Here is a 23,981-nt window from a genome sequence, read left to right as displayed (position 1 = left end):
GGGGGGATTTACTTCAGCTGGGCGCGGGCCAAAAAAAGGCGCAGCGCAGCGCCGCTGGCTCCCTCGTGCCATAAATTGTATTTGTCAGGAGCTTACAGTGGCAGAGAGAGAGAGAGAGAGAGAGAGAGAGAGAGAGAGAGAGAGAGAGAGAGAGAGAGAGAGAGAGAGAGAGAGAGAGAGAGAGAGAGAGAGAGAAAAATGCCACACAGTCGCGGGCTTCAAAGGCCATCCTCTAAATCACTCTGTTTGATCATGGCACAAAATACTAGGCCCTTGGCTATATTCATCATCCTAAATGGCCAGCGGGAAAAAAAAAGACAAAAATAAACAAACAAATGACTAGACTACAGATAAACTTACTTCCAAAGAAACAATAAATTGTGTAATGGATGCCACCAGCCACCGAGCCCTTACTGGTTGGGCGAACAAATTAGGGAAGATTTAAAAGAGATATCACAGTTATGGGGTCTATTTGCTTTTAAGTGGGTATCGATCGAGAAGAGGATGTCTACTCTTGGCCGGCGTCCACATGCTTAAGCTGACTATGTTTTGAACATAAACGCAGACGGACAGACAGACAGAGACAGACAGACAAACAACATGGGCTTATCAGGCCATTCCCAGACATTAGCATGGATCCATTGCTGGGAATTAGAAGCGTCGGCTGCTTAAGGAGATATTCTCTCTATCTCTCCCTCTCCGACTATTTCCATTTCTACTTTTGTGCTGTCTCTCTCTCTCTTTACCTCTCTCTCTCTCCTTACATCTCTATCTCTGTCTCTCTCTCTCTCTGTCTCTCTTTGTTCATATGAACCTGTCTATCTTCCATGAGTTGGAGTAGCTTCCCACTTCCTCCCTCTCTCTATCTCCTTCCCTCTCATTCTCTCTCCTGTATGTATGCCTGGATGGCACTCCTCTTAATGGCTGCTCATTGTCCCATAAAGCTCAGGTTTCCTTCTCAGGTCTGATCAGGGAGCTGTGGGCTCAGACAGCCCTGTTTATATTCAGCCCTGTGTAACAAAGGCACAATGTGAAACAGCTACTGCTGCTGCTACTGCCGCTGCTGCAGACTCCCTCGCCGTTTGCTGTTTGTGTTTAACCTGCGCCGGCCCGGCTGTTAGCCCCAGCCTCGGAGGCTGAAGACAGTCGAGAGGTAGAGGAGATGAATGACATTTACAAGAGACACATGAGATTCTACTACATTGTCATTGGTGCAAAGTACAGGGACCAAGCCAATTAAATGAACAGTAGCAAGCATCCAACCAGAAGTGAAAAAGTTGTCACATTATTACCTCCTCCAAGGAGGTTATGTTTTCATTGGGGTTTGTTTGTTTTCTCTGTCTGTAAACAAGATAACTAAAAAAGTTGAGGATGAATGGATAGTGCTTTTCTAGTTCATGACTTGAATGTTATAGGGAAGCTGAAGTTAGGCGTATAACTGAAGCATTCCGTTCGCGACGCATAAAATCCCAAGAAGACGTAACTGAAACGAACGCTTCAGTTACGCGCCTGGTGTAGCTGCCCCGTAAGTCTCACCTCGAATGTGGTGTGTTTTGCCTTTCAGTTATTGGAAACATTGTGCTGTGTCACATGTCACACAGTGAAGGTGGATTTCCTTAAAGGGACGAGCTGCGACGAGCTGCGATTCTTGTATTGATAAACAGTGTTTGCTTTGATAGCTGAAGCCCAAACATGGTCTCTATGACGCTGGTTTATGGGTCTCAGCACCTAACCTCTGTGGGCACCTCGAAAGACCCTTAGAGGAGGCCGATGCCAAATCCAATTAGTGGCGAGCTTTAATCAAGACCCAAGAGCACCGGCCTTTTGGTTAATGGTCCGTGCCACAAATTGATGCATGCTCACTCACAAGCCCATTCTGGAATATGTAATTCAGATTTATTTTTAGAATGCATTAGTTCCCCTTGTTGTTTTTGTTTTCAAATTGAAATGCGAACTAGTGATAAATTCTGGCATATCCTCCCTCTCTTTCTCTCTCTCTCTCTCTCTCTCTCTCTCTCTCTCTCTTTTACTCTCTCTCTCTTCTCTCTCTCTCTCTCTCTCTCTCTCTCTCTCTCTCTTTCTGTCTCCCTCTCGCTCTCTTTTGCTCAAAAAAAGAAAGAAAAAAAATGACCTGCCATCTGCTCCCCTGCAGCTGTGGCTTTTAAAAGAGGTTGTGCTGGATTTTGTTTGTGAATGTGTGTGTGTGTGTGTGTGTGTGTGTGTGCAAACGTGTGTGTGTGTGTGTGTATGTTTCTGTGTGTGTGTGTGTGTGTGTGTGTGTGTGTGTGTGTGGGCACACATGTATTTGTGTTTGGTGTGTGTATGTGTCTTTTCCCCCATCCACTGGCAGTGTCAGAGGCTCTGCTGTCACATCACGGCAGCTCAGAGACTCCCCTGCCTACCTACAGCACATGTCCAAGTCACTGATCTGTGATCAGCCCTGCTCACAACCCAAACAACTCCGGTTACTTGATATGAAAAGGGGAGAAAAAATACCCTGCTATCTGTCTACTGCAGTTCTCCTAATCTCTGATTGGGGATCAGTGCATTGCTCGTCGTCTCCACTCAACATCGATTATTGTACTGTGGAGAGTCCATTTTCAAGAAACAACCTATTATGTAATCCAAAAAGTACCGCACGCCAACAGATTGTAGCCAGGTGCTGTGCTGACCACTGATGAAGAACAACACTGTTTCTGTTATTTCTAAGAAACAAACATTGACCAAAACAAACATTGACAGCAGTTTTCATTGAAAGCCCATGCTTGGTCATTCCAGGGTACACACAAAGCCCTGAGATGCAGTGTCCAGTGTGCGAGTCCTAATGGACATTTAACCCTGGTGGCCTAGTGAAAGGGTTAAGCCATGGAAGCGGGGCACCGGCAGCTGGATGATCAGCAGATCAAGCCGGATCAGGCTCTTTTGTAGGATCACGAGATGAATAGTCCGCGGACCTAAAAAGAAACAGAGGATTCAGAACATGAAACAACATAAGAGGCGTGAGAGGCAGAGAGATAAACAGTGATAGAGAGAGAGCACCAGAGCAAGAGAGAGAGAGAGAGAGAGAGAGAGAGAGGGTAGCGAGAGAGAGGGAGGGAGAGCAAGAAGCAAATGATGAATAGTTGAGGACCAAAAGGAAACTGTTGCAGAACATGACAAATAAGAGGCGTGAGAGACAGATAAATAAAGAGATAAAAAGATGGAGAGAGTGAGAGCACTAGAGAGAGAGGGAGAGAGAGAGAGAGAATGAGCGAGAGAAACATATGGTCAGTTATACAGCTTGAGCATTATATTCCATTAAGGTTGAGGATTCCTGGTGGGCCATCAAACCAGCACGCATCTCACAGGCTTTTCCATTAATCATCAGCAGTGTTGCATAGAGGCTCCCGATGTTCATTACGCATCCCTTCTAGCAAATCTGCTAAACAAATAATTCTGGGAGGGGCGTGTGGGGGGGCATTTATCCGGGCATGAGCTGGGTCTCCCCATCATCATCAATGGTGCTCACTTTTTAAACCTACAGTATGCATCCATCTTTGTGTCGAACATTGTTTCCTGCGTTGAATTACATTTACCTCGTCTTTTTTTTCAGTTTCTTTCCTAAGGTAGCACGATGTATATACGCGTCGTGCATATATTTCCGCGTCTTCTTCTCTTTTTTTTCCTGGCAAGTCTGTTTTTGGTCAGAGCTATTCTTAGAGTGACCTTCTAAACGTCGGAGCGAGTGCGAGTGTGTGTGTGTGCGAGCGGAGGAGAGCACGGAGAGGCACACGGGGGCCTTCCTCCCTCTGTTGTCTGTGTGCGCCGGCCTGTGTGATCCGGCGTGAGTGGACGAGGCTCGGGGACACATCAGCGTCCGCGGCTGATTATGGAGGCCCACAGTGCACCGATGAGACATTGACAGGAGGCGTCCGCGGGCGACCAACGAACGGACGGGGCGGGCGGAAGGAAGCCGGCGAGGAAATGAAGGAGCTCAGGAGCTCAGGAGCCCCCCCAGAGGTCACGGCAACAGCCTGCGGAGAGAGAGAGAGAGAGAGAGAGAGAGAGAGAGAGAGAGAGAGAGAGAGAGAGAGAGAGAGAGAGAGAGAGAGAGAGAGAGAGGGAGAGGGAGAGGGAGAGAGAGAGGGAGAGAGAGAGAGAGAGAGAGAGGGAGAGGTAGAGAGAGACAGAGAGAAAGAGATAGTTCAGGGCACACATGTTTTGTTATTCAGCTCCCCTCTACACACACACACACACGCACACACTCACACTCACACACACGCACGCACACACACACACACTCACACACACACACACACACACACACACACACACACACACACACACACACACACACACACACACACACACACACACACACTGTTCTTCAGAGGCACTGTCCTGCTTGTGAATGCCAAGACACAGGAGGGAGTCTAGGGAAGGAAAGAGAGGAAGACAGACAGACAGAGAGAGAAATATGGAGAGAGTGTGAGAGAGAAATGAGATTGCTGAGAGAGCTTAGTGACCATGTGCAAATCTGTCAATGCACAATAATATATACTCTGCTTTACACTTTACTTATTTCACTGTGAAGATCGAGTCAAGGATTAGAGTCACTCTCTCTTTTTTTTACACATACAGTTCTGAAAACTGTATCCACACAGCTCACACAAGGCCACGTCCTGTCATTTCAGCCTATTTTCAGAGATGAATGAAGCCATTGCGGTAACGCGACCAATCATGCTGTGCACGCTAATTATGAGCTAGTAATTAAACATTTTGTATATTCGGTAGCGATTATTCAGCTAACAGTTGGAAGAGGTCAAGATGTATTAGGATGTGTTGATGTATGGAGTTGATACCAGGTTATACCAGGTCCTTATTTCACTGGCTGTGCTATATTTAGCTTGTTTTTTTTTTACAAATTGGGTTGTTGCTCTCTGGTAAAAGATAGGAACTGAAGACTGCAAGAAACATGATTAGATGGGTTCAGATGAGTTCCGATTAGTGATCAGTGTGACATTTTGTTGTGTGAGTGTGAGAAGCAATCTCCAGCTGGGCGTGACGTTACAGGTGCAGGCTTTGTATTCTGTTTGGGTCCAAGGTTACGTGATTTAAAGACTGCAAGGGGTGTTTGGATCTTCTTTGCTTTCTTTTCTCTTTGTTTTTTGTTTTTTTTTCATTTTGAGTTAAGATTCAAAGTGTAGGAACTTAGGTAACCGTTCCATCACATTGTGCGTGGCTGCCGAACTCCAAAGCAAGATCTTATCGCAAGATCTGAAGGGGCACCCAAAACACAGTAGCTATTTTTGGTACCTAAATGCAGGGCACGCTCCTATGTGCTGTGCACAGTGTGGAATACAAATATTGTTTTTGCCAATTAGATTTTTTAATTCCACATAAATCAATGCTCATAGCGTGATGTATTATAAAATGCTATGTCATGCATCAGAGACCTATAGCTTTTTATGGAATAAGCAGACAATGTGAAAACAATATTTTATATTATTTCATCAGATTTATTTCATTGATGTACATTTATTCAGAAATGATTAGGATCGCGGATAAGATTGCAGTAAGAATGCCCCAAAATAACATGGAGAGGAATTGCAAGCGTGCAACCGAAAAAACTTATGAAACAAGTTAATGAAACCTCCTGCGCAATGACTAAGTGTTCTTTTGTATACGCATCGCGCCAGATTCCTTTGATGATTGCGAGCGCGGTGGATGTTCGAGGAAGCTGGCGTTGCACAAACGAGTTAAAAGTTCAAAGGAAAGAGGCACTGCAGGGGACGTGATCTTTGGCTTTCTGCGGCGGGTTCTCGGCACATTCATCTGGGGAGCCGAGGCTTTCGCGCTTCAAGGCTGCTCTGGTCTCCTCCTCTAATTTAAAATTCAAAATGCCTGTTGGTGGAGCAGTTGGTGTAGCTGCCTCCTTTGCCAAGCAGAGCTGGCTTTGTTATTTCGCTTTATTCCCCCCCCTTTCCCCCCGAAAAAATCAAAGATGAATCCTGATCTGATTAATATATTTTATCCGATGCATTCACTAGCTTGATGCATATCTGCTCTGTTATCATCAGACAGTGCTTATCAGTAAGAGGGGTGCAGTGTATATGGCATGTTTATGATGTGAACACAGGCATAGCCTCTTTGGGAAGTTACCGGCGACATCTGCGCTGTCAAAGCATCAAGAAATGTTGATGTTTTGTAAGTGTGTGTCAGCAATATATTTTTTTTCCATAAAAAAAAAAAAAAAAATCTATACTTGGCTAGATGAACACTTCATTTTCGGTCCACTGGAGCACATAACTCAATTTTGCCATGAGGCAATGCACTTAAGCTAGTGCCATGGCCCTCCGGCCAGTGGCTGTCTCTCCTCCAGGAGGGGCAGTGGGGGCTGAGGGCACCTGTCGTGCAGGAGAATGCCCCTGCAGGTGGGGCACAGTGGCAGGGTCTAGGCCTGGGCCCCCACGCCCCTATGTGGATCACGTCTCAAACGGGACAGCAATCTATGCTAACATCCAACAACACGAGCACCAAGGTCAATAAATAGATGGATAAATGAATGCCCCTGGCTAAGGAAGAGTCTGAGTAGGTTTCTTTAGAGATGGGTACAGTTGCTTCTAACCACACATACTGTAGGCCACACTTGTTGCATAAGTCATCTTATCTCATTTTAGCGTTTGAAATTTCATTTTATATTTGGCACATCATTGCTTACCGCACAGAAGAGACAAAACAGTGAATCACATGCAGGGAATTGACAAATGTTAAACATACTATTAGTGCGAGTTCATTAGCACCAATAGCCAGGGGCACGCCACTGGAAAACGGCTACACACTTCAAGCAAGCTGAGTGACTGTGCCTCGGATGAAGTTGGCAAGTGGAGTCAAGCACCTGCCCTCACCTCTTTCTCTATCTCTCCCTCTCCCTCTCTCTCGCTCTCTCTGTCTGTCTGTCTCTTTCTCTCTCTCTCTTACTCTCTCTCTGCCTCTCTTTCTGTCTGTCTGTCTGTCTGTCTCTCTTTCTCTCCTCTCTCTTACTCTCTCTCTGCCTCTGTCTGTCTGTCTGTCTGTCTTTCTCTCTCTCTCTCTCTCTCTCTCTCTCTGTCTCTCTCTCTATCTCTCCATCACTGGCAGTCTCTCCGACCTCCCGTCAGGTGGGCTAATGGGGTTCTGATGAACAGCAGGAGAGGCCCAGGCTTGATTGTGATTGGCCACAGGGAGGAGGTCACTCAGGGGCCCGTGAGAGGGCTGCTGTTTGTCGCCCCTGGTGGTTGATGGGTAGCACCTGCATATTACTGTAAGGGCCCTTGAGGTGATGGGGAAGGAGGGATGGATGGAGGGAGGGAGGGAGAGAGAGAGAGAGAGAGAGAGAGAGAGAGAGAGAGAGAGAGAGAGAGAGATGGAGGGGAGGAATTAGATAGGATGCAATCAGAGGATAGAGGAAATACGATGAGCTTCTTTGGAAAAAAAATAGGTTTCTAATGTTCCAAGTGTTCTAACTTACTGAGGAGTTTTTGCACTCATAATAACTGCTGGTGTTGGCTGTCCCCACAAAGTAACTCATATATACAGTAAGAATATATCGTAGTGTAGTCAACTGCTTTGCACCTCAGGGTGCTTAAAATAAAGTGAGATCAGATGTTGAAAGGAAATCCTGCATCTAGGATCACAACACCTGACCTGAGCTATTATAATTGCAGCTCTTTTTGGAATGTCCTCTCTGATGTGCTGGGATCACTCTTGGTGTCCTGGAGCCTTCTGTCTCGTGCTGGCGTATCATTGCAAGGCTTCCTGCTGGACCGTGTAGTGTGACACTTCATTCAAGCACAGGTTCCCTTACTGCTATGGCAGCATCTCGGATGACGTACAGTACACACTTGCACGCGCGCACACACACACACACACGCACACACACACACATGCACGCACGCGCGCGCACACACACACACACACACACACACACACACATATATATACACACTGTGTGTCAAGGACAGAAGTGACTGTGAGTGATGCTGTTCAAGAAGAGTTTGACACAGGAGGAGGAAAGGTCCCTCACATCTGGATCAAACTACATATTTGGACCATAGTGACAAATAGTGCAGATGCCTTAGAGCTCGTATCCCACACACACACACACACACACACACACACACACACACACACACACACACACACACACACACACACACACACACACACACACACACACAGACGCACACACGTACAGTCGTACACACACACCCACACACACTCACACACACACACACACACACACAGAGACACACACAGTTTAAACATACCCTTTGGTCGTTTTGATAAAGATTCTGAACCTTTTAAACATACATCACCCTCTGGTTGTGTTGATAGTGATTCTGCATGCTACAGTATATAGCACAAATGTAATATTGAAGGAGGACGCTGGAGTTTTTTGGACAAGAGTCAGCCTGAATGAGATCAGCCTCGTGGAGGACTGCGAAATGAGCGTCTGTTTGCGCTTTTCGCCATTCAGTGTGATCCGCAGGGGCGTAAAAGGCTCGCTGCCGCCATGGCGACGATTGTCACATTCTCAATTCAGGCGAGGTCTTCGCTTTCACCTTCGGATGAGAATCACGACCACACTCAGACGGATGATTGCTATGACAACGAAAACAATGTGTGAGCTGGCTGATCTGGGAGGGCGAGTTGAAGTGTCATTTTCTGTCATTATTTGTCAGGCGCAGTCTGCTTCAGCAGCAGCTTCTCACTCTGTTGTTTTTGGTCTTTATCAGTCGTATTTCTGTCCATATCCAACAGCAGCAATATAGCACAGTGATAGATGGAGAATCAGTGTCATGATAATGAGTGTGTGTGTGTGTGTGTGTTTGTGTGTGTGTGGGTGGGTGTGGGAGTGGGTGTAGGTGGGTGTGGGTTGGTGGGTGTGTGTGTGCGTGTGCGTGTGTGTGATGATAGAGAGAGATAGAAAGAGAGAGGCAAAGCGAGCAAGAGTAAGTGTGTCTGGCTTTCCCTGTGTATTAGAGAATGTGAGTGTGTATGTGTGATAGTGTGTACATGTGTGCTTGTGTTGGGATAGTGAGCATGTGTTCATTTAGGAGTGTGCGCGCATGCTCATATTTATGAGTAAGTGATGCATTCCTGTGTGTGTGTTATTTGCATGACTGCAAATGTGTGTGTGTGTGTGTGTGTGTGTGTGTGTGTGCGTCCGTGTGTGCTTGTGTGTGTATGTGTGTGTATGTGTGTGTGTGTGTGTGTGAGTGTGTGTGTGTGTGCGTGCGTGTGTGTGCGTGTGTGAGTGTGTGTGTGTGTGTGTGTGTGTGAAGTGTGTGCGTGTGTGTGTGAGTGTGTGTGTGTGTGTGTGAGTGTGTGTGTGGTGCTCTGTGTGATCGCACTGCTGAGGGTGCTCTCGCCCGCACTACAGAGGCTTCAGGTCTGCTGCTCTCCTCCACTAATTAGATCTTGTCTTTTTGAAATGCAGATTATCTCGTTTTTTTTTTTTTCTTTTCTTTTTTTTTCCCCACCACTCGCACATCCGGGATTTCAGTTTGTTCATCAGCGCTCGGAATTGTGCAGCGCAAAAAATAAGCCTCCCTGAACCCAGTCCCAAGTCAGGAGCGGGGAGAGGAAGGGAGCGGAGCTATATGGCAGGCAGGGTGCAGTCAAAGGATCCACAGCCTTGCATAACCACACTGATCCCACTCGCCCTGAATGAAAACGGGGAGGTGTATTGCTCACATTTTTAGAAAGACTAACCTAGAGCCTGAACGCTGAGGGAGGAGGGGCATGTGGAAGGGGGGTAGCTATTGGATGTTTTTTTTGTTTGTTTTGTTTTGTTTTTTGTCTTCCCCCCACCCGGATACTGATTAAATTTGTCTTGTGGTGCACACGTTCAACAGTATGCTGGAGGAAATTGCTGGATATTGGAAGCGCTGTTATTACGGCTACCTGCTAAGGCTAATAAATTCATGTTGGCACGTCTCAGAAGCATTGCTGGCAGGGCGTCTGTCCTTGGGAGCATCTGTTGTCTCCGGCAGGCCGCTAACGTCGTTAGCCTTAAAGGTAGATCTGTCTAGTTTCTGACACGCAAGAACTTGCTGCTACAGTAGGCCTACGTGCTGCTCTCAGATCAGTTTTTATTCAATCGTAAACCACGTATGTGATCAAAAAAAGCATTTCGGGACCAAAATCTGTTGAGCTACTCTGTAAAATAAGCCACAGGTCTGCCAAGCTCTACAAACTCAGCTGACACACACACCCCTGCTACATTGAAATGCTTTTCCCCCTTAGACAGCTCCCCTCCACAAAAGTGACAGCAGATAGCGATACTAGATGAGCTAGCCTTGGTTGTGATAAACAGGTCATCATTCACATGCATTGCTATGCCTGAATGCTGCCACATCCCTACAGGCCCTCTATGCACCACTTGCTCAGCACGGGGAGCACTGGTTCAGCACGGCCATCTTTGACAGCAGATGTTGCGAGGTAGACACGTTCCTTTGGGTTAGTGGCCACCAGTCATCCGCATTGCCAATTTCGAGGGGAAGGAAAATTGGTTTTCACACACAGCTCTTCCTGGTCAGCAACCAGGGATTACCCGCTCCTGTTCCCCCACTGCATCTCCAAAGCAATATGAAGCTCAGAGACCAGGGATTGACCTGTCAGCATTTCCTGAACCCAGTTGACCACATTTCTTAATTTACTTTCTTACTCACTTACCTGTTTGACTGTTTGCTTGCTTTCTAGCTAGTATCCTTATTTATTAACATGCTCATGTTTAGTATTTTAGTTTCTGTTTGCTTGTTTATTGGTTTGGGTTTTCCCTCCCTCACTGATGTTGATGCTGATGCTGATGCTGATGCTGATTTGAAAGATATGAACAGCAATTGCAGACATTCTTCTCTTTAATTACATTTGGTGAGTCATAGGAGAGCTAAGACTGTTCGATAAAGTAATCATGTTCCGAACTTCTGATAGATGCCCAGGAGAGCCATTTCAAAGGAGCCGGAAGCCTATACAGGAGCTCCGTGCTGTCAGGCAAGAGTAACCTGAGAAAAAAATCACGTATTCATTATGAGAGTGTTCTGGCTTTCCGCTAATTAGTTATGTCACCGAGCATAGCGAGGAACGTTTTTTCGATCTACAAAACTCATGCGCATGATAAGTATATGCTTTTAAAGAGTCTTTTACTCCTGACAAAAAAAGGAAAGTACTGCTCTGCAGTAACACTTTATCATTTCATTTTTACGAAACGAAAAGATGCAAGACTCCTTTTGAATATACTGCACTGTCTGGAGAGATAAAACATGGCCTCCGCTGGGATATTTTAAACGTGGTCGTTCTCTCTCCCTTTAATTCTGCAGCATATCTCCCTCTCAGAAGAAAGAAGGAGAGAGACAGAGAGGGAGAGAGGTAGAGAGGGAGAGAGAGAGAAATCCCTCCATCAGAGTTGCCTGTGCTCCCGCTGTGTGGAGATGAAAGGCGCCGGGCGTTTTTTTTACACCTACGCCATTTGTTCCATTACGTGTGATTCTGACAGATGAGATCTCCTGGCAGGGGCTTTGAGTCGCTCGCGTTGGTCGGCCATCATTTGGGAAAACTATGTGCACAAGCTCTTTGATGTCCTTGAGCTCAGTGCAAGAAAAGAGAGAAGGATAGAGGGAATGAGAGAAGGAGAGACAGAGAGAGAGAGAAAAAAATAGAAAAAGAAAGAGAGAAAGAAAGAGAGAGAAGGATAAGGAAGGAAGAGATCAAGACGTGAGAGATAAAGAGAAGAAGGGAGAGAAGGAAGGGGGAGAAGAAAAGAGAGAGGGATAGAGAGATGGATGGATGTAGACAGTCACGTTTTGAAGAGGGGGAGATCAGTCCGACACTGAGAAACACCCTGGCCAGCATTGATCTGTACTTTACCATCATCTGTTCCTGCACACACACACACACACACACACACACACACACACACACACGCACACACACACACATACATCATTGGCGCACACACACACACACACACGCACACACACACACACACACACACACACACACACACACACACGACACACTCACACGTCTTGGTGCACACAAGCACACATACGCACACAAGCTATACACAGAGCCATGATATCCTCAGGCGTGTTTGTAATCAATGCAGAACATTCCCCCCGTGTACACACGCGGTGTTTTGTGTGATATTTTATGCATGTTTTTTTTTTTTTTGTTGCCGCGGCGGAAACGGAATTTGTCAGCCATCCACCGGACTTCCTCTCCCACGCCTTCCCATAAACCACCTGTCAGCTCGATTGGTCATGTATAGCGTACCATACGCCCGCACTAATAAGACCTGTACCTTTACCCTAACGGAGGAGTCTGTCAATACATGCATCCCTCCCAACTCCCTAAGCAGGAAATGTCCTATAATGAGTCTCACAGAAAAAAAAAAATAAATAAAACCGGCGCTACCTGCCTGTCAGTGCAAGACTGCCTTCCAACGGCAGCGCGCAGGAGTGGTGGCAGGCCAGACCCTATGGCCCAGTCCAGCGTTGTTAATGGTGGAGGATAATGCATTGTGACTGGGGTGTTGCTGACCGTGCGTAAATTAATGTATTAACCACCCGGCTTCTCAGCAGCCAAGAGGCCCCTCTACGCGTGGGTCGAAGGGGGAGGGGGGGCCTTAATGTAACGTCAATAAATAAAAATAAGCCAGCTGATATACATCCGAGGACCGTTGTGTACTGTATCCTCCGCCCACCGCCCCCCCCCCCCCCCCCCCAACACAGACCGCCTCGTCAGCAGGAAAAACCGGAAGGGAAAAAATGGAGAGAAACATGAAAAACATGGAGAGGGGAAGGAGGTATGGACCTCATTCGTCTCGCCAGGTGCACTTAGTTCCGTAATGATGCCATCAGTGTTGAGAGCGATCGGGTTTCCTCTGAGGGGCTCGGTAATGCACTGGGCCAGACATGGAGGCCTACGCCCAGATGCTTGTGGGGGTGGGGATGGAGGGGCGAGAGTCGATGGCAACTGCTCGCTAAGCACTGGGGGCTGATGGGCTGTGTGTGTGTGTGTGTGTGTGTGTGTGTGTGTGTGTGTGTGGAGGGGGTTTCCCATCACTGTTTCTGCAGTACTGTATGTGTGTATTACTCAGTTAGAGTGTGAACGGGAGCGCGGTTTCAGGTCAGCGGGTTCGTTCCCCAGTGCCTCACACACACACATACACACACTTACTGTCCAAATAGCTGCAGGAGCTGAAACTGGAGCGGGTTGGGCCTTATCTGGCCTGAATCTGAGGCCCAACCTCTGTGGTTCTGTCACACAGGCAGACTAAGGATCGGTTTAAACACTAAACCTAAACTTCTTAGGTCACCAGCCACTTTGGGTGAAGTTACAGTATATCCTTTTTTTCCCAAGTTTGCAACATCTGGAGAGCTCTGGTTAAATGGCCATGTGTGTAACCTTAATGGACACTTCCATTAGGGATTTGCATAAGACACCAACATTAAAAAATGTTTTTAGTTTAGCTGCCATGCAAAACTAAAAAAATAAGCCAGTAGTCCAACTTCACAAAATGTCTCCATGGTTGGATGGAGTGAATCAGAAGTGAGCTGAGAAAAATGTGTGCAAATCTGATTTTCCACCGCTGCTGTCCCTTCACAAGCCAGAGGGCCGACAGGCAGGCAGAACTACCCCAGGTGACAGGGCTGATGATATACTGCACAGGCGTGTAAATATGGCACAGGTGCTCACTCACTCACTCATCTGCTCTCTCTCTCTCTCTCTCTCTCTATCTCTCTCTCTCTCTCTCTCTCCTCTCTCTCTCTCTCTCTCTCTCTCTCTATCTCTCTCTCTCTCTCTGTTGTGTTTATTTATTTTTTTCCCCAGGAGACTATGTGGTGCTGACGGTGTTCTTCGACCTGAGCCGTAGGATGGGCTACTTCACCATCCAGACCTACATCCCCTGCACGCTGATCGTGGTCCTCTCTTGGGTCTCCTTCTGGATCAATAAGGACGCTGTTCCTGCAAGAACCTCTTTAGGTAAAAAAAAAAACAAAAAAACAATTAGATTGAAAGCAATAAGGGAAGCAGTGATGGTGTCTAACAGTCTAATGCATCCGCACAAGCAGTCACAGCTACTCGCATACACATGAATGAATACAGTACATGGATTCATGCACACACACACACACACACACAACACACATGAATGCATACATGGATGTAAGCATTATGCACCTGTACACTCAATTACACCCACATACACCCACACATTGAGTGTACACACACACACACACACACACACACACACACACACACAAATACACACACACAGACACACACACACGCACAAAAGTGCCAAGCTTGACCCCACACATTCAACTTCCAAGTTAACCAACCTTAGCCAAACAGCAAATATCTTGTCTCAACACTACCAGTGTAATTAATTAGCGCGGATGTCGCTAATGAATGTTTCCCCTGCCCTGTTCTAGCTCTGATGCTAGCTGTAGCCCTGCAGTGCTGCACCACACCGCATCACACCACACACCACACCACTCTCTCCTCCAGGCCCTCGCTCTACTGCTGATGGGGTTGGGGGGGGGGAGGCAGATGGTTTAGATTCCAGGCTTCCGTGATTGAGCCTGGCCTGGCACATATGTTTTTTTATGAATATCTTAATAAGCCATTAATTATGCAACGCAGCAGGGCCATGCCGAATCAGCATCTCAAAAAGCAGGTGCACGCGCCACCCGGAGAAGGAAGGGAAGGGGCCGAGGGGTGAGAGAGAGAGAGAGAGAGGGAGAGGGAGAGAGTGAGAGAGAGAATGAGAGAGAGAGTGTGTGTGTGTGTGTGTGTGTGTGTGTGTGAGTGTGTGTGTTGTTGGTGGGGGATGTGAGTTTTTGAGGAATATGCGAGTGTTCGTTCGAAAAGCTGCCCTTGTCTCCGTAAGGGCACGCAACTTGTGAGGATGGCAGGCTTTCTTGAGCTGCGGATTTTCCCTGCGTCAGCAGCCTGGTTTCCCCCAGATGGCTCTGACCCTGACCAGCAGTCCTCCGTCGGCTGCCATTAAAATAATTGCTTTATGAAGAGAAAAAGCTCACCTTTTACCTGACACCGGAAGAGGATTTTTTGGCAAAAAAAAAAATCCCAGAACTTCATAACTGCACTCTAAACCCCGCCATCTCTGTCTGTGTTGTCACTATAAACAGATGCCTTTTATAGTAATGATAATAATAAAAAAAACACTGTAGAACTTTATAATATTAATGCAATACTTGAAATGAAAATGTCCTGATTGTTTCTGGAGTGAATCAGGGGTGGAATTGTGTTTAAGCAGCTAAGCAGCGGTGACATAATTGTTAATCCCTCTGTGTCGTCCAACAAAATGGCAGTGCACATTCTGCACAATCACCCCATAGGCTGGCTCTGGCCCCCCAGCCCCCAGCCCCCCGTCCCCCTGTTCCTGGCCCCCGCTCCTGGCCCCTGATTCGGCGGCGTTTGGGCTGATGTGATGTGGACGCTCCATGTCCACTCCACGGAGCAGTAAACACATGGCCTGCCGTGCGAGGCGCTCTGGGTGTCCAGCAGTGCCACTTTGCATTCGCACGTCCCCCACAGCCTTACGCTGTCCATTTGCTAATCAGCTGCAGAGACACTCGCTGTGTGTGTTTATGTGTGTGTGTGTGTGTGTGTGTGTGTGTGTTTATGTGTTTATGTTTATGTGTGTGTGTGTTTATGTGTTCATGTGTATGTGTGTGTGTGTTTATGTGTGTGTGTATGTGTGTGTTTATGTGTGTGTGTGTGTGTGTGTGTGTGTGTGTGTGTGTAAGAGAGAGGAGAGAGAGATGAAAGAGGGAGAGTAAGAGATTGATGTATTTCTGTGTAAGTGTTTAATGGATGTATGCAGGCATGTGTGTTGGGGTGCGTATATGCGGATGAGCGTTGAGTGTGAGAATTATTGTGTGTGTGTGTGTGTGTGTGAAAGAGAGAGAGAAGGAATGAGTGAGAGAGTGTATCCACATGTACTGAAATGTGTATGTGCATATATGTGCGATTATGCGGATGAACATAGAAGTGTGAGCATGTGTGTGTGTGTGTGTGTGTTTAGTGTGTGTGTGTGTGTGTGTGTGTGTGTGTGTGTGTGTGTGTGTGTGTTTAGTGTGTGTACATAGTAGTGAACGTGCCTGTATAATTAAGTGGCCCTTGCTCCATAAAGACTCTTCCCATATGGGTCACTTTCCAGCGTGATCCGCTGGCCGTTGCGCACACGAGCAGATGGCAAACTGCTAAGACTTAACAGCTGACCCCCACAAACACCAGGGAAATATGAATCACTGGATGCACACAGCAGTTGGTCACTTGATCACTGGAGACAAATAACACCGTTTGCCATAAAGTCTTAAGTGTTTGTAATAAAAACAGACCTCCATATTCTGTGTTATGGTCCCAAGGCCGTTACATTTGGAAATGCATGTGTCCTGCAGACGGGCAGCAACTGTTGGTAATTATACTCGTAAACCTTTCTCTTGGCAGGTGATCGTTCATTTGGGTATGTGCCGTCGTAGGTGTGGAAATCATACCTGAATGATTTTCAAATGGTTTTCTGTTTCCCTGCTGATTCTGTTGTCCACAGATGGCACCCCAAGTGTGTGGTGGTGAATTGATCAAATTCAACATTTTAACCTTTATAAACTTTCTGGGTGGGGGGTATTTTTGTGTGTGTGTTTGTTTGTGTGTGTGTTTCTCTCGTTAGGCATCACCACGGTGCTGACCATGACCACCCTGAGTACCATCGCTCGAAAGTCCCTTCCGAAGGTGTCCTACGTGACGGCCATGGACCTGTTCGTGTCCGTGTGCTTCATCTTCGTCTTCGCCGCCCTCATCGAGTACGGCACCCTGCACTACTTTGTGAGCAACCGGAAGCCTAGCGCAAAAAAGGACAAGAAGAAGAAAAATCCCGTGAGTACCCTTCTAAAATCGTAACCCCCCCGTTCGTCCCCCGCAAAAAAAACCACGGGGTGGCGGTTCTGAAACGATCCGTAGCGATTCTGAAGGTACGCCTCACCGTATATATATATACGCCATATGATATATGTATCGCATCTCCTCTGCGGTCGGCGCGTGATAACTGATTGTAATGCAGCTCCACTTCAGAGGCATGTGATAGCCCGAGGTAGTGCTCTCTAATAGAGGAGAAGCTTTGTGTGCAGTGCGGTTTGCCTTTGAGAGGGAGAAAGAGAACTTTCTGACTGAATTTTGAGTGCATAATTTCTTTAGAGGGTTGCCTTCCCGGCACGCGTGTGGGAGTGGACATGATTGTGCCGAGCTTGTTATTTTCCGGGGCGGCCGGGATCGAGACATGGGGGGTTGGGGGGGGGGGGGGGGGCGCGTCAGCAAAGTTGCTCGCCGTGATTGGTTTAGCATGCAGGCGCACAGGGCTTGTGACAGCTCCGTCCTGCTGAGAGGCCAGGGCTGTGGAGTTCGTCGTAGGGAGGTGAGCGAACCGAACTAGAGATAGAGATCTTTCCGTGGAAAGAGTGGAGAGATAGAAAGAGAGGAAAAATTGGGGGAAAAATAGAGATAGAGACAGAGTGAGCGAATGAGAGATAGAGAGAAGGATGAACAGAGTGGTGAGCAAGAGAGAGAGAGAATAGAAAAGAGAAAGAGGGGAAAAATAGAGATGGAGTGTGTTTGTATGTGTGTGTGTGTGTGTGTGTGTGTCCGTGTGTGTCTGTGTGTATGTGAGAGAGAGAGAGAGAAAGGGAGAGAGAGATTGAACCTGCCCTTAATCTGCATTCCAGCTGTTCAGTTGTAATGCAGGGACTGGCGATCACATGACTACAAGGTGTTTTAAGGTCTGCAGTCCATCCCGCTGGCTGCCGTGCTCTGGCTGGCCAGCCCAAACAAGAAGACACAGTCAGAGTCCACTAATGTCCACTCCCCTACCCCCCGTTATATCTTTTAAGCAGTGCCCAAAACAAAATAGTATTTGATATACGATACTGAACAGCGGGCATTAATGAGAAAAGATACAGGGCAGCGGTGGCACCAGATTGCCTCTTTCCGGAGCCTAGTACTACTATGCGCAGGGTACACTAGGTGAGGGGCAGAGAGGGCACGACTGAATTCAGTTGTTTGGAAATCTGGAGGGAGATGGGCTTTTTTTATCCCATTCCACAGTTATATAAACATGTGAGCTTTCAAATTATGTCTTCCTTTAGTTATGCATTATAGCCTGCTAAAATCTGTACTATTTTGGCTGGAGAACATGATGAAATGAATTCTTAATCCTCAATGAGAAATACTTGCAAATAACACATTTTATAGAAAACATTTATGCTATTTTAATCTTTTTGGTATAACGACAGAGAGAGAGAGAGAGCAAAACAATTACTTTTAAATCTCCAACACCAGATGAGTTCTACCCGGTGGGGGATTGCAGTATTAGATTTTGTAACAGCAGATCTATTTGGTTCAGTGTTAAATCCAAATATTTAGTTGATGCAGATAAAGACAAGAGAACAGGGAAAAAAGTGTCTAAAACCTACCGATTTAAATGTTCAATTCTGTAGGATGGTTCTAGGTGTTTTTATTGACAGCTAGTCATCTGGCACCATATAGACTATTAAGCAGAATACTGTATGTGCCAAAACCACTAAACAGGAAAGATTGTGAATAGCAAGACTAAGAGGGGAGGTGTCTGTACTAGACAGTCTGCGCATTCGAGCTGCAATCAACTTTGATCCTCTCTGATTTGTTAGAGATGTGACGATCCAAAAAAATATATGTGGAAAAGCAAGAAGGAAAAATAACATTCAAAACATCACAATATGACATGTTCATCCATCAATATCAATATGGCTACTATGTCTTCTACAGTTGTGAAAACCTACAGTAAGTGTGCTTCCTGATGTAACTTGACCTGACTTTTTGAACGTTACTGAAGCGAATGTGGATGTGCTTGCTATCTACCCTTTCAGGCACCTCTATCTTGTGTGTTTCGTCTGTGTGTGGACTGAGCGGTGTGTTGGTGGTGTGTATAATGCATAGTGTATCTGTCCCAGCTCTCTGAACTACTCCTCTTTTTTCCAAAGACATTTGAGTGGTTTGTCAGTTGGTTGGTTCATTTGTTTGTGTGATTGTGTGTGTATGTTTTATTTTGTTTTCCTCTTGTTCTTCTTCTACTTCTTCTACTACTTCTTCTTCTTCTTCTTTTTTAATTCCACCTATTTCTTGTTTCCCGTTTGGACAATAGCTCCTCCGGCTCTTTTCCTCAAAGGTATTATTGCTTGTGTTTCGCGTTCACTCTACTGACTCTGCATGTGTCTGCTGCATTTTGCCCCCGCTGGTCCAACACTCCCCCCGCCGCTCTTGTCTGTTCCAGAGAGAGCTCTCTCTTCGATTTGTTTTGATTTGATTTGATTTTTTTTTTTTTTTTTTTTTTCTCCTCCTCCTCTTCTCTCTTCTCTTCACCTTAAACCCGAGCATCCTCAGTTTGCGCTAGCGATGCCTTTTTTGGCCAGATCTCTCAAAAAACGGTTCTCAGCGGTTTCCGTGCTTTGGCGACACAGGCGGATCCCGGAGCTGTGTGTCAAACACGGGCATTTAGCACACGCTTTCAAACAAGTAAACAAACAAACAATTTTTTTTTACAAAATTGACCACTGGTAAAAGACAGCATACAATGCATTTTTGTTTATTTTCTTTTCTTTTTTTGTTTGTTTCAATATGATGCTTCTGCTTCAAGTCATTTTTTGAGTAAAGAAATGCAGGTGGCCTTCCAACCCAACCACCCCCACCCTCCCACACCTACCTCCCCACCTCTTGTCTATTGACCCACCCATGTGTTTGTCTATGGGGCTGTGAACCTGACACTGTCTACAGAGTCAGCAGAGCCTTAACAGACTGAAATAGACAACCCAGCCCCCTCTCGGCACTTCTAAGCCCAATTAGAACTCTTCTTATAGCGCGGGATAGCGCAGGATTTAGCTAGGCTAATCTGCTGGAAGCCACACATAGAGCTCACACAAATGTAGCCCAGGGAGTATTCTTAACACACACGCACACAGTATGACTTCTGGTCAGGAGAAAAGAGAAAAGGCATGTTATTTAATCAGGCAGTAGTAGTGTAGTAAGCTTTTAAAAAAATTTTTTTTTAAAAAAAACTTTCTTTTTTTTCCAATTGGTAGAACGTATGTCACTGGAGACTTTAAAAAAGTAGTGTTTTTTTAAAAACATTCCAGATCACAGCAGTTATTAAGTAAGTTCTCCGTTACAGACAGCGCTTTCCAAACGGTTGTCTACTTTCATCCGGTTAAAGCTGACCCCGATAGCCAGCAACTCCAAAGCAGGTGTGGCCCTGATCTAGCCCGGATCTGGCCCAGATCGGGGGGCACGCGCCCGGCTGCGGAGATGGCTGAGCCACCTGGGGCTAAAGGCCACTGTGTTTTGCCCTCCCAGCCCAGCCCAGCCCAGGCCACACTGCAGGATCACCTTTGGGCACCCTGGCCGTCGGCCACTCGTGTATATTTACCCCATGCAAACCCTGTGACAGCACAGTCACATGACTGACCCCCACACCCCACGCCATGACAGTCCCCTGTGGCTTGTCCATTTCACAGAGGATAATGAGGTGGACCCACTCCGCTAATGCACATGTTCAGTTCTGCTTTGTTTTTGTTTGTTGTTTTTATTTTGTTTTTTTTACTTAAGGGAGGACAAGTATTCTCTCTCACACACTAGTGCTGGGCAAATTGAAAGGAAGGAATAAATAAAATAAATAAGATGCTTTGAAGACTGCATGTCTAGCTTGATGGTAGGTCTAAAAATGCATAAATGCTTTTATGCATGCGTCTTTCATCAAAGCAGCCAATTACAGGTAGTTTTGTCACTGAAAGCATGTTAGATGTGAATCTTTAGGAAAAAGAAATGAAAAGAGCTAAAAACAGTTAAAGATTTTTTTCATCAGTGTTGTGTCTATTGGAACTGGGAAAAATGTTGATTTGGCAGGCAGTTTGGATATGACATGAAATGAATGTGGCAAACATGAAATTGGTTGTAAAATTAATTAAGGCTAATTGGATCTTAATGAAAATTGCTCCAAGATAATCCAGTTGTCAGTCAGCTTTATACGGTTCACCTGCAGTAAGAATAATAAATTGTAATCAACGATTAAATGGACCCGCTTCATATTAAGTGTCCTTTTTACAATGTGCATAAGTAATTAACAATGCTATGTACTTCCCATCTAAGTACATATTATTCTACATTACTAACCCAAACAGTGACCCTGAATCTAACCCCTAAGTGCATCGTGTAATGACATCTGTTTTTGTAAGAGGTACATTGTACTTATCAATTAAGTGCATAGTACTTAAGGGCACTTAATACTAAGCGGGCCTGATATTAAGTCACCACTTCTGTGCATATTTGAACTCCCCCTTTTTTGGTTTGTAGTTTGAAGAGAAGGGTAGACTCACAGATTGAGACTTGTCATATTCAATAACATGAGATTTGGTATGGCTTCAGATGGTACGAATCATGAAAAATTAGTTTAAAAAAAATGGATTAAAAAAAATGTGCCAGTGGGTCTCATTCATAACACCTGAGCAGAACAAATGTGTGAAATATTTAGAAAATCTCTTCATTAATTAACAAGTTCATCATTAAAGTTAATCTCCTCTGATTCTTCTGGGTCATTAAGAAAACTTCTGCCATTGCTGCATGTGAAATCAAAATGCACCTCAACAACAGTTAACGTCATTAAAAATATATACTTCTACATTAGTATTATATTCAGCTTTAACACTGATAACACATGTTTTTTGCAAATAGGAATTACTAATGTTTTATACTTTTTAAATACTAAATTAGCCAAATTACTGGTCTGATTTAAAAAGCATGGTACCACTGTAGATGATATTATTGATTTATATTTAGCTTATCTTGGATAAAGCTTTCTTATCTTACCAAAAGTTTTCCCTTTGGGACATTTTCACAGATAATCACCAAATGTTTATAATGCTGTATGGAGTATTCAGAGATGTGGATTAATGATAAATTAAGTGAATATAGTGTGCTCGTTTAGCACCAAGTGAGATTAAATTGAAGTTGTGCACAACATTTTTACATGCTCTTTACTCATAAACTTACAAACACTGAATGAATGAGACCCAATCCTAAACATCGAGGGCTGAGAACCAAAGGGGCGTAAGTGACAATTTTTGTTCAAAATTGAGTTATACTGTATATATCACCTGAAAGCTCTTGACGAGATCTCTGTCAAGTTGGTGAAATGTCACTTACGTCCCTTTGGTTCTCAGCCCTCGACATGCTCATTTGCAGAGTATAGTTGATAGGACTGTACTGAAACAGGGTTCATATTAAAATGTACAGTCAGGAGGAATGAAACACACTGCTTTGCCCAGCACTAGGTTTCTCCACCTGCTTATTGACGGAACACACCGTTGGCCACATCTCACCACACTCCTGATGGGTTGTAACCAAGGGTGTCTTTGTTGCATCATTTGTTTTCAAAACAAAGGAGCCCTCCATTGTCAGCCTAAAGCCATCCTATAGCCACGCCACCAGCAGGTGTGGCCTGTGGGTTCTATGTCTTGATCGATATTGCTGTAACACTCCATTGCTAAAAAAGAACTACCCGGTACAAATTGTTGAGGTGCTGTCCTAAGACTGCTCACTGCTGTACAGATGAGGCCTCTCTAGGGGCATGTTGTGCTCTCTGCTGGCTGACTTAAGTTCTCTTCCCCCCTCCCCCACCCCTTTCCCCACCCCTCCCCTATCCCTCTGTATATAAAAGCAGACACCCACGGTGGACATCCGCCCCCGCTCAGCCACGGCCATCCAGATGAACAACGCCACGCACATGCAGGACCGCGACGAGGAGTACGGCTACGAGTGCCTGGACGGGAAGGACTGCACCAGCTTCTTCTGCTGTTTCGAGGACTGCCGCTCCGGAGCCTGGCGGCACGGGCGCTTGCACATCCGCGTCGCCAAGATAGACTCGTACGCCCGCATCTTCTTTCCCACGGCATTCGGTCTGTTCAACCTGGTCTACTGGATCTCGTATCTCTATCTTTAGATCCATCCATTTCTCTCTTTATCTTTTTTTTTTTATTTTATATTGTCGTTTTTTGCCGGCCTTATCGTTCGCCTCTTACTCCAGCAAGACCATATCTTTGTTTCTGAAGGGGACCCACTGAATTTAAAAAAAGAAAAAAATCCATCTGTGTTTTTTTGGATTCCATATCGATTTATACATATATAAATATAAATATACAGTATATATACATATAAATATATATATATATATTACTTTGAAAAAAAAAAGTTAAGCAAAAGTTGTAGCAAAACTGAAGGAAATGGGGGGTCAGAGACTAATGGGGTTCGATTGGAGACTTTAATTTATTTTATTTATATATTTATTTATGCATTTATTTATTTATTTTGTGGGTAAAGCCAAAACTTTATGATTTTGCATGAACTCCCGGAATCTTCTGTCATAAGGAAATGGGTAGATGAAGCTCCACAGATGCAAGTGTCACTGTGTCAAAGCACATCTCCACACCAAACGCTTTGGCAGACAGCAGTCCTTAGCACCATATCAGAGGTTGTGTATCAGTCAGTGTCAATCTGACCAATGGCAAACATATCCCTAAATCTACAGTATAGCTATTTTCATTTCTTTATCAATACATTTCAGATTTTAAAAAAGCACTTTAAGAGAGGAATACAGCATAGAGAACAATTATGAATTGTAGAGTTTCTCTTTTTTTCAGCAACACATTCCTATAATTTCCTTTCATGTGCGGTCACTGCTGAGTAGATATTTAGTAAATGGTCACCTGTACAGACACTGTATATATTTTAATACTGTAATGTAGTGGTTTACATTTAATGCATGCACCTGCTATGGGGCCATAAATGAACATGTACTGAAGTTTTCTCTTGTTGGCTTACGTTAAACAGAACAACTAAAATAACAGGCCACT

At 45.3% G+C, this 23,981-nt stretch overlaps 1 protein-coding gene across 2 annotated transcripts in view; it reads left to right on the top strand.

The window, feature by feature from the left end:
• gabrg2 (gamma-aminobutyric acid type A receptor subunit gamma2) overlaps nt 1-23,185 on the top strand; it is a 40,135-nt gene extending 16,950 nt beyond the window's left edge. The window contains exons 7-10 of one of the 2 annotated variants that reach the window (XM_062535621.1): nt 13,858-14,010; nt 16,724-16,929; nt 19,226-19,249; nt 22,790-23,185. In XM_062535621.1, the coding sequence (XP_062391605.1) occupies nt 13,858-14,010; nt 16,724-16,929; nt 19,226-19,249; nt 22,790-23,071 (665 nt within the window). In that variant the 3' untranslated portion in view covers nt 23,072-23,185. The remainder of the gene's footprint in view (nt 1-13,857; nt 14,011-16,723; nt 16,930-19,225; nt 19,250-22,789) is intronic. The other variant, XM_062535622.1, reaches the window with a different exon arrangement.
• Nucleotides 23,186-23,981: the final 796 nt, after the last annotated feature.

Source organism: Sardina pilchardus, chromosome 5, assembly GCF_963854185.1.
Source record: "Sardina pilchardus chromosome 5, fSarPil1.1, whole genome shotgun sequence".
Classification (NCBI taxonomy): Eukaryota; Metazoa; Chordata; class Actinopteri; order Clupeiformes; family Clupeidae; genus Sardina; species Sardina pilchardus.
The sequence above is the reverse complement of the archived record's forward strand: the minus strand, read 5'-3'. Positions and strand labels throughout refer to the sequence as shown.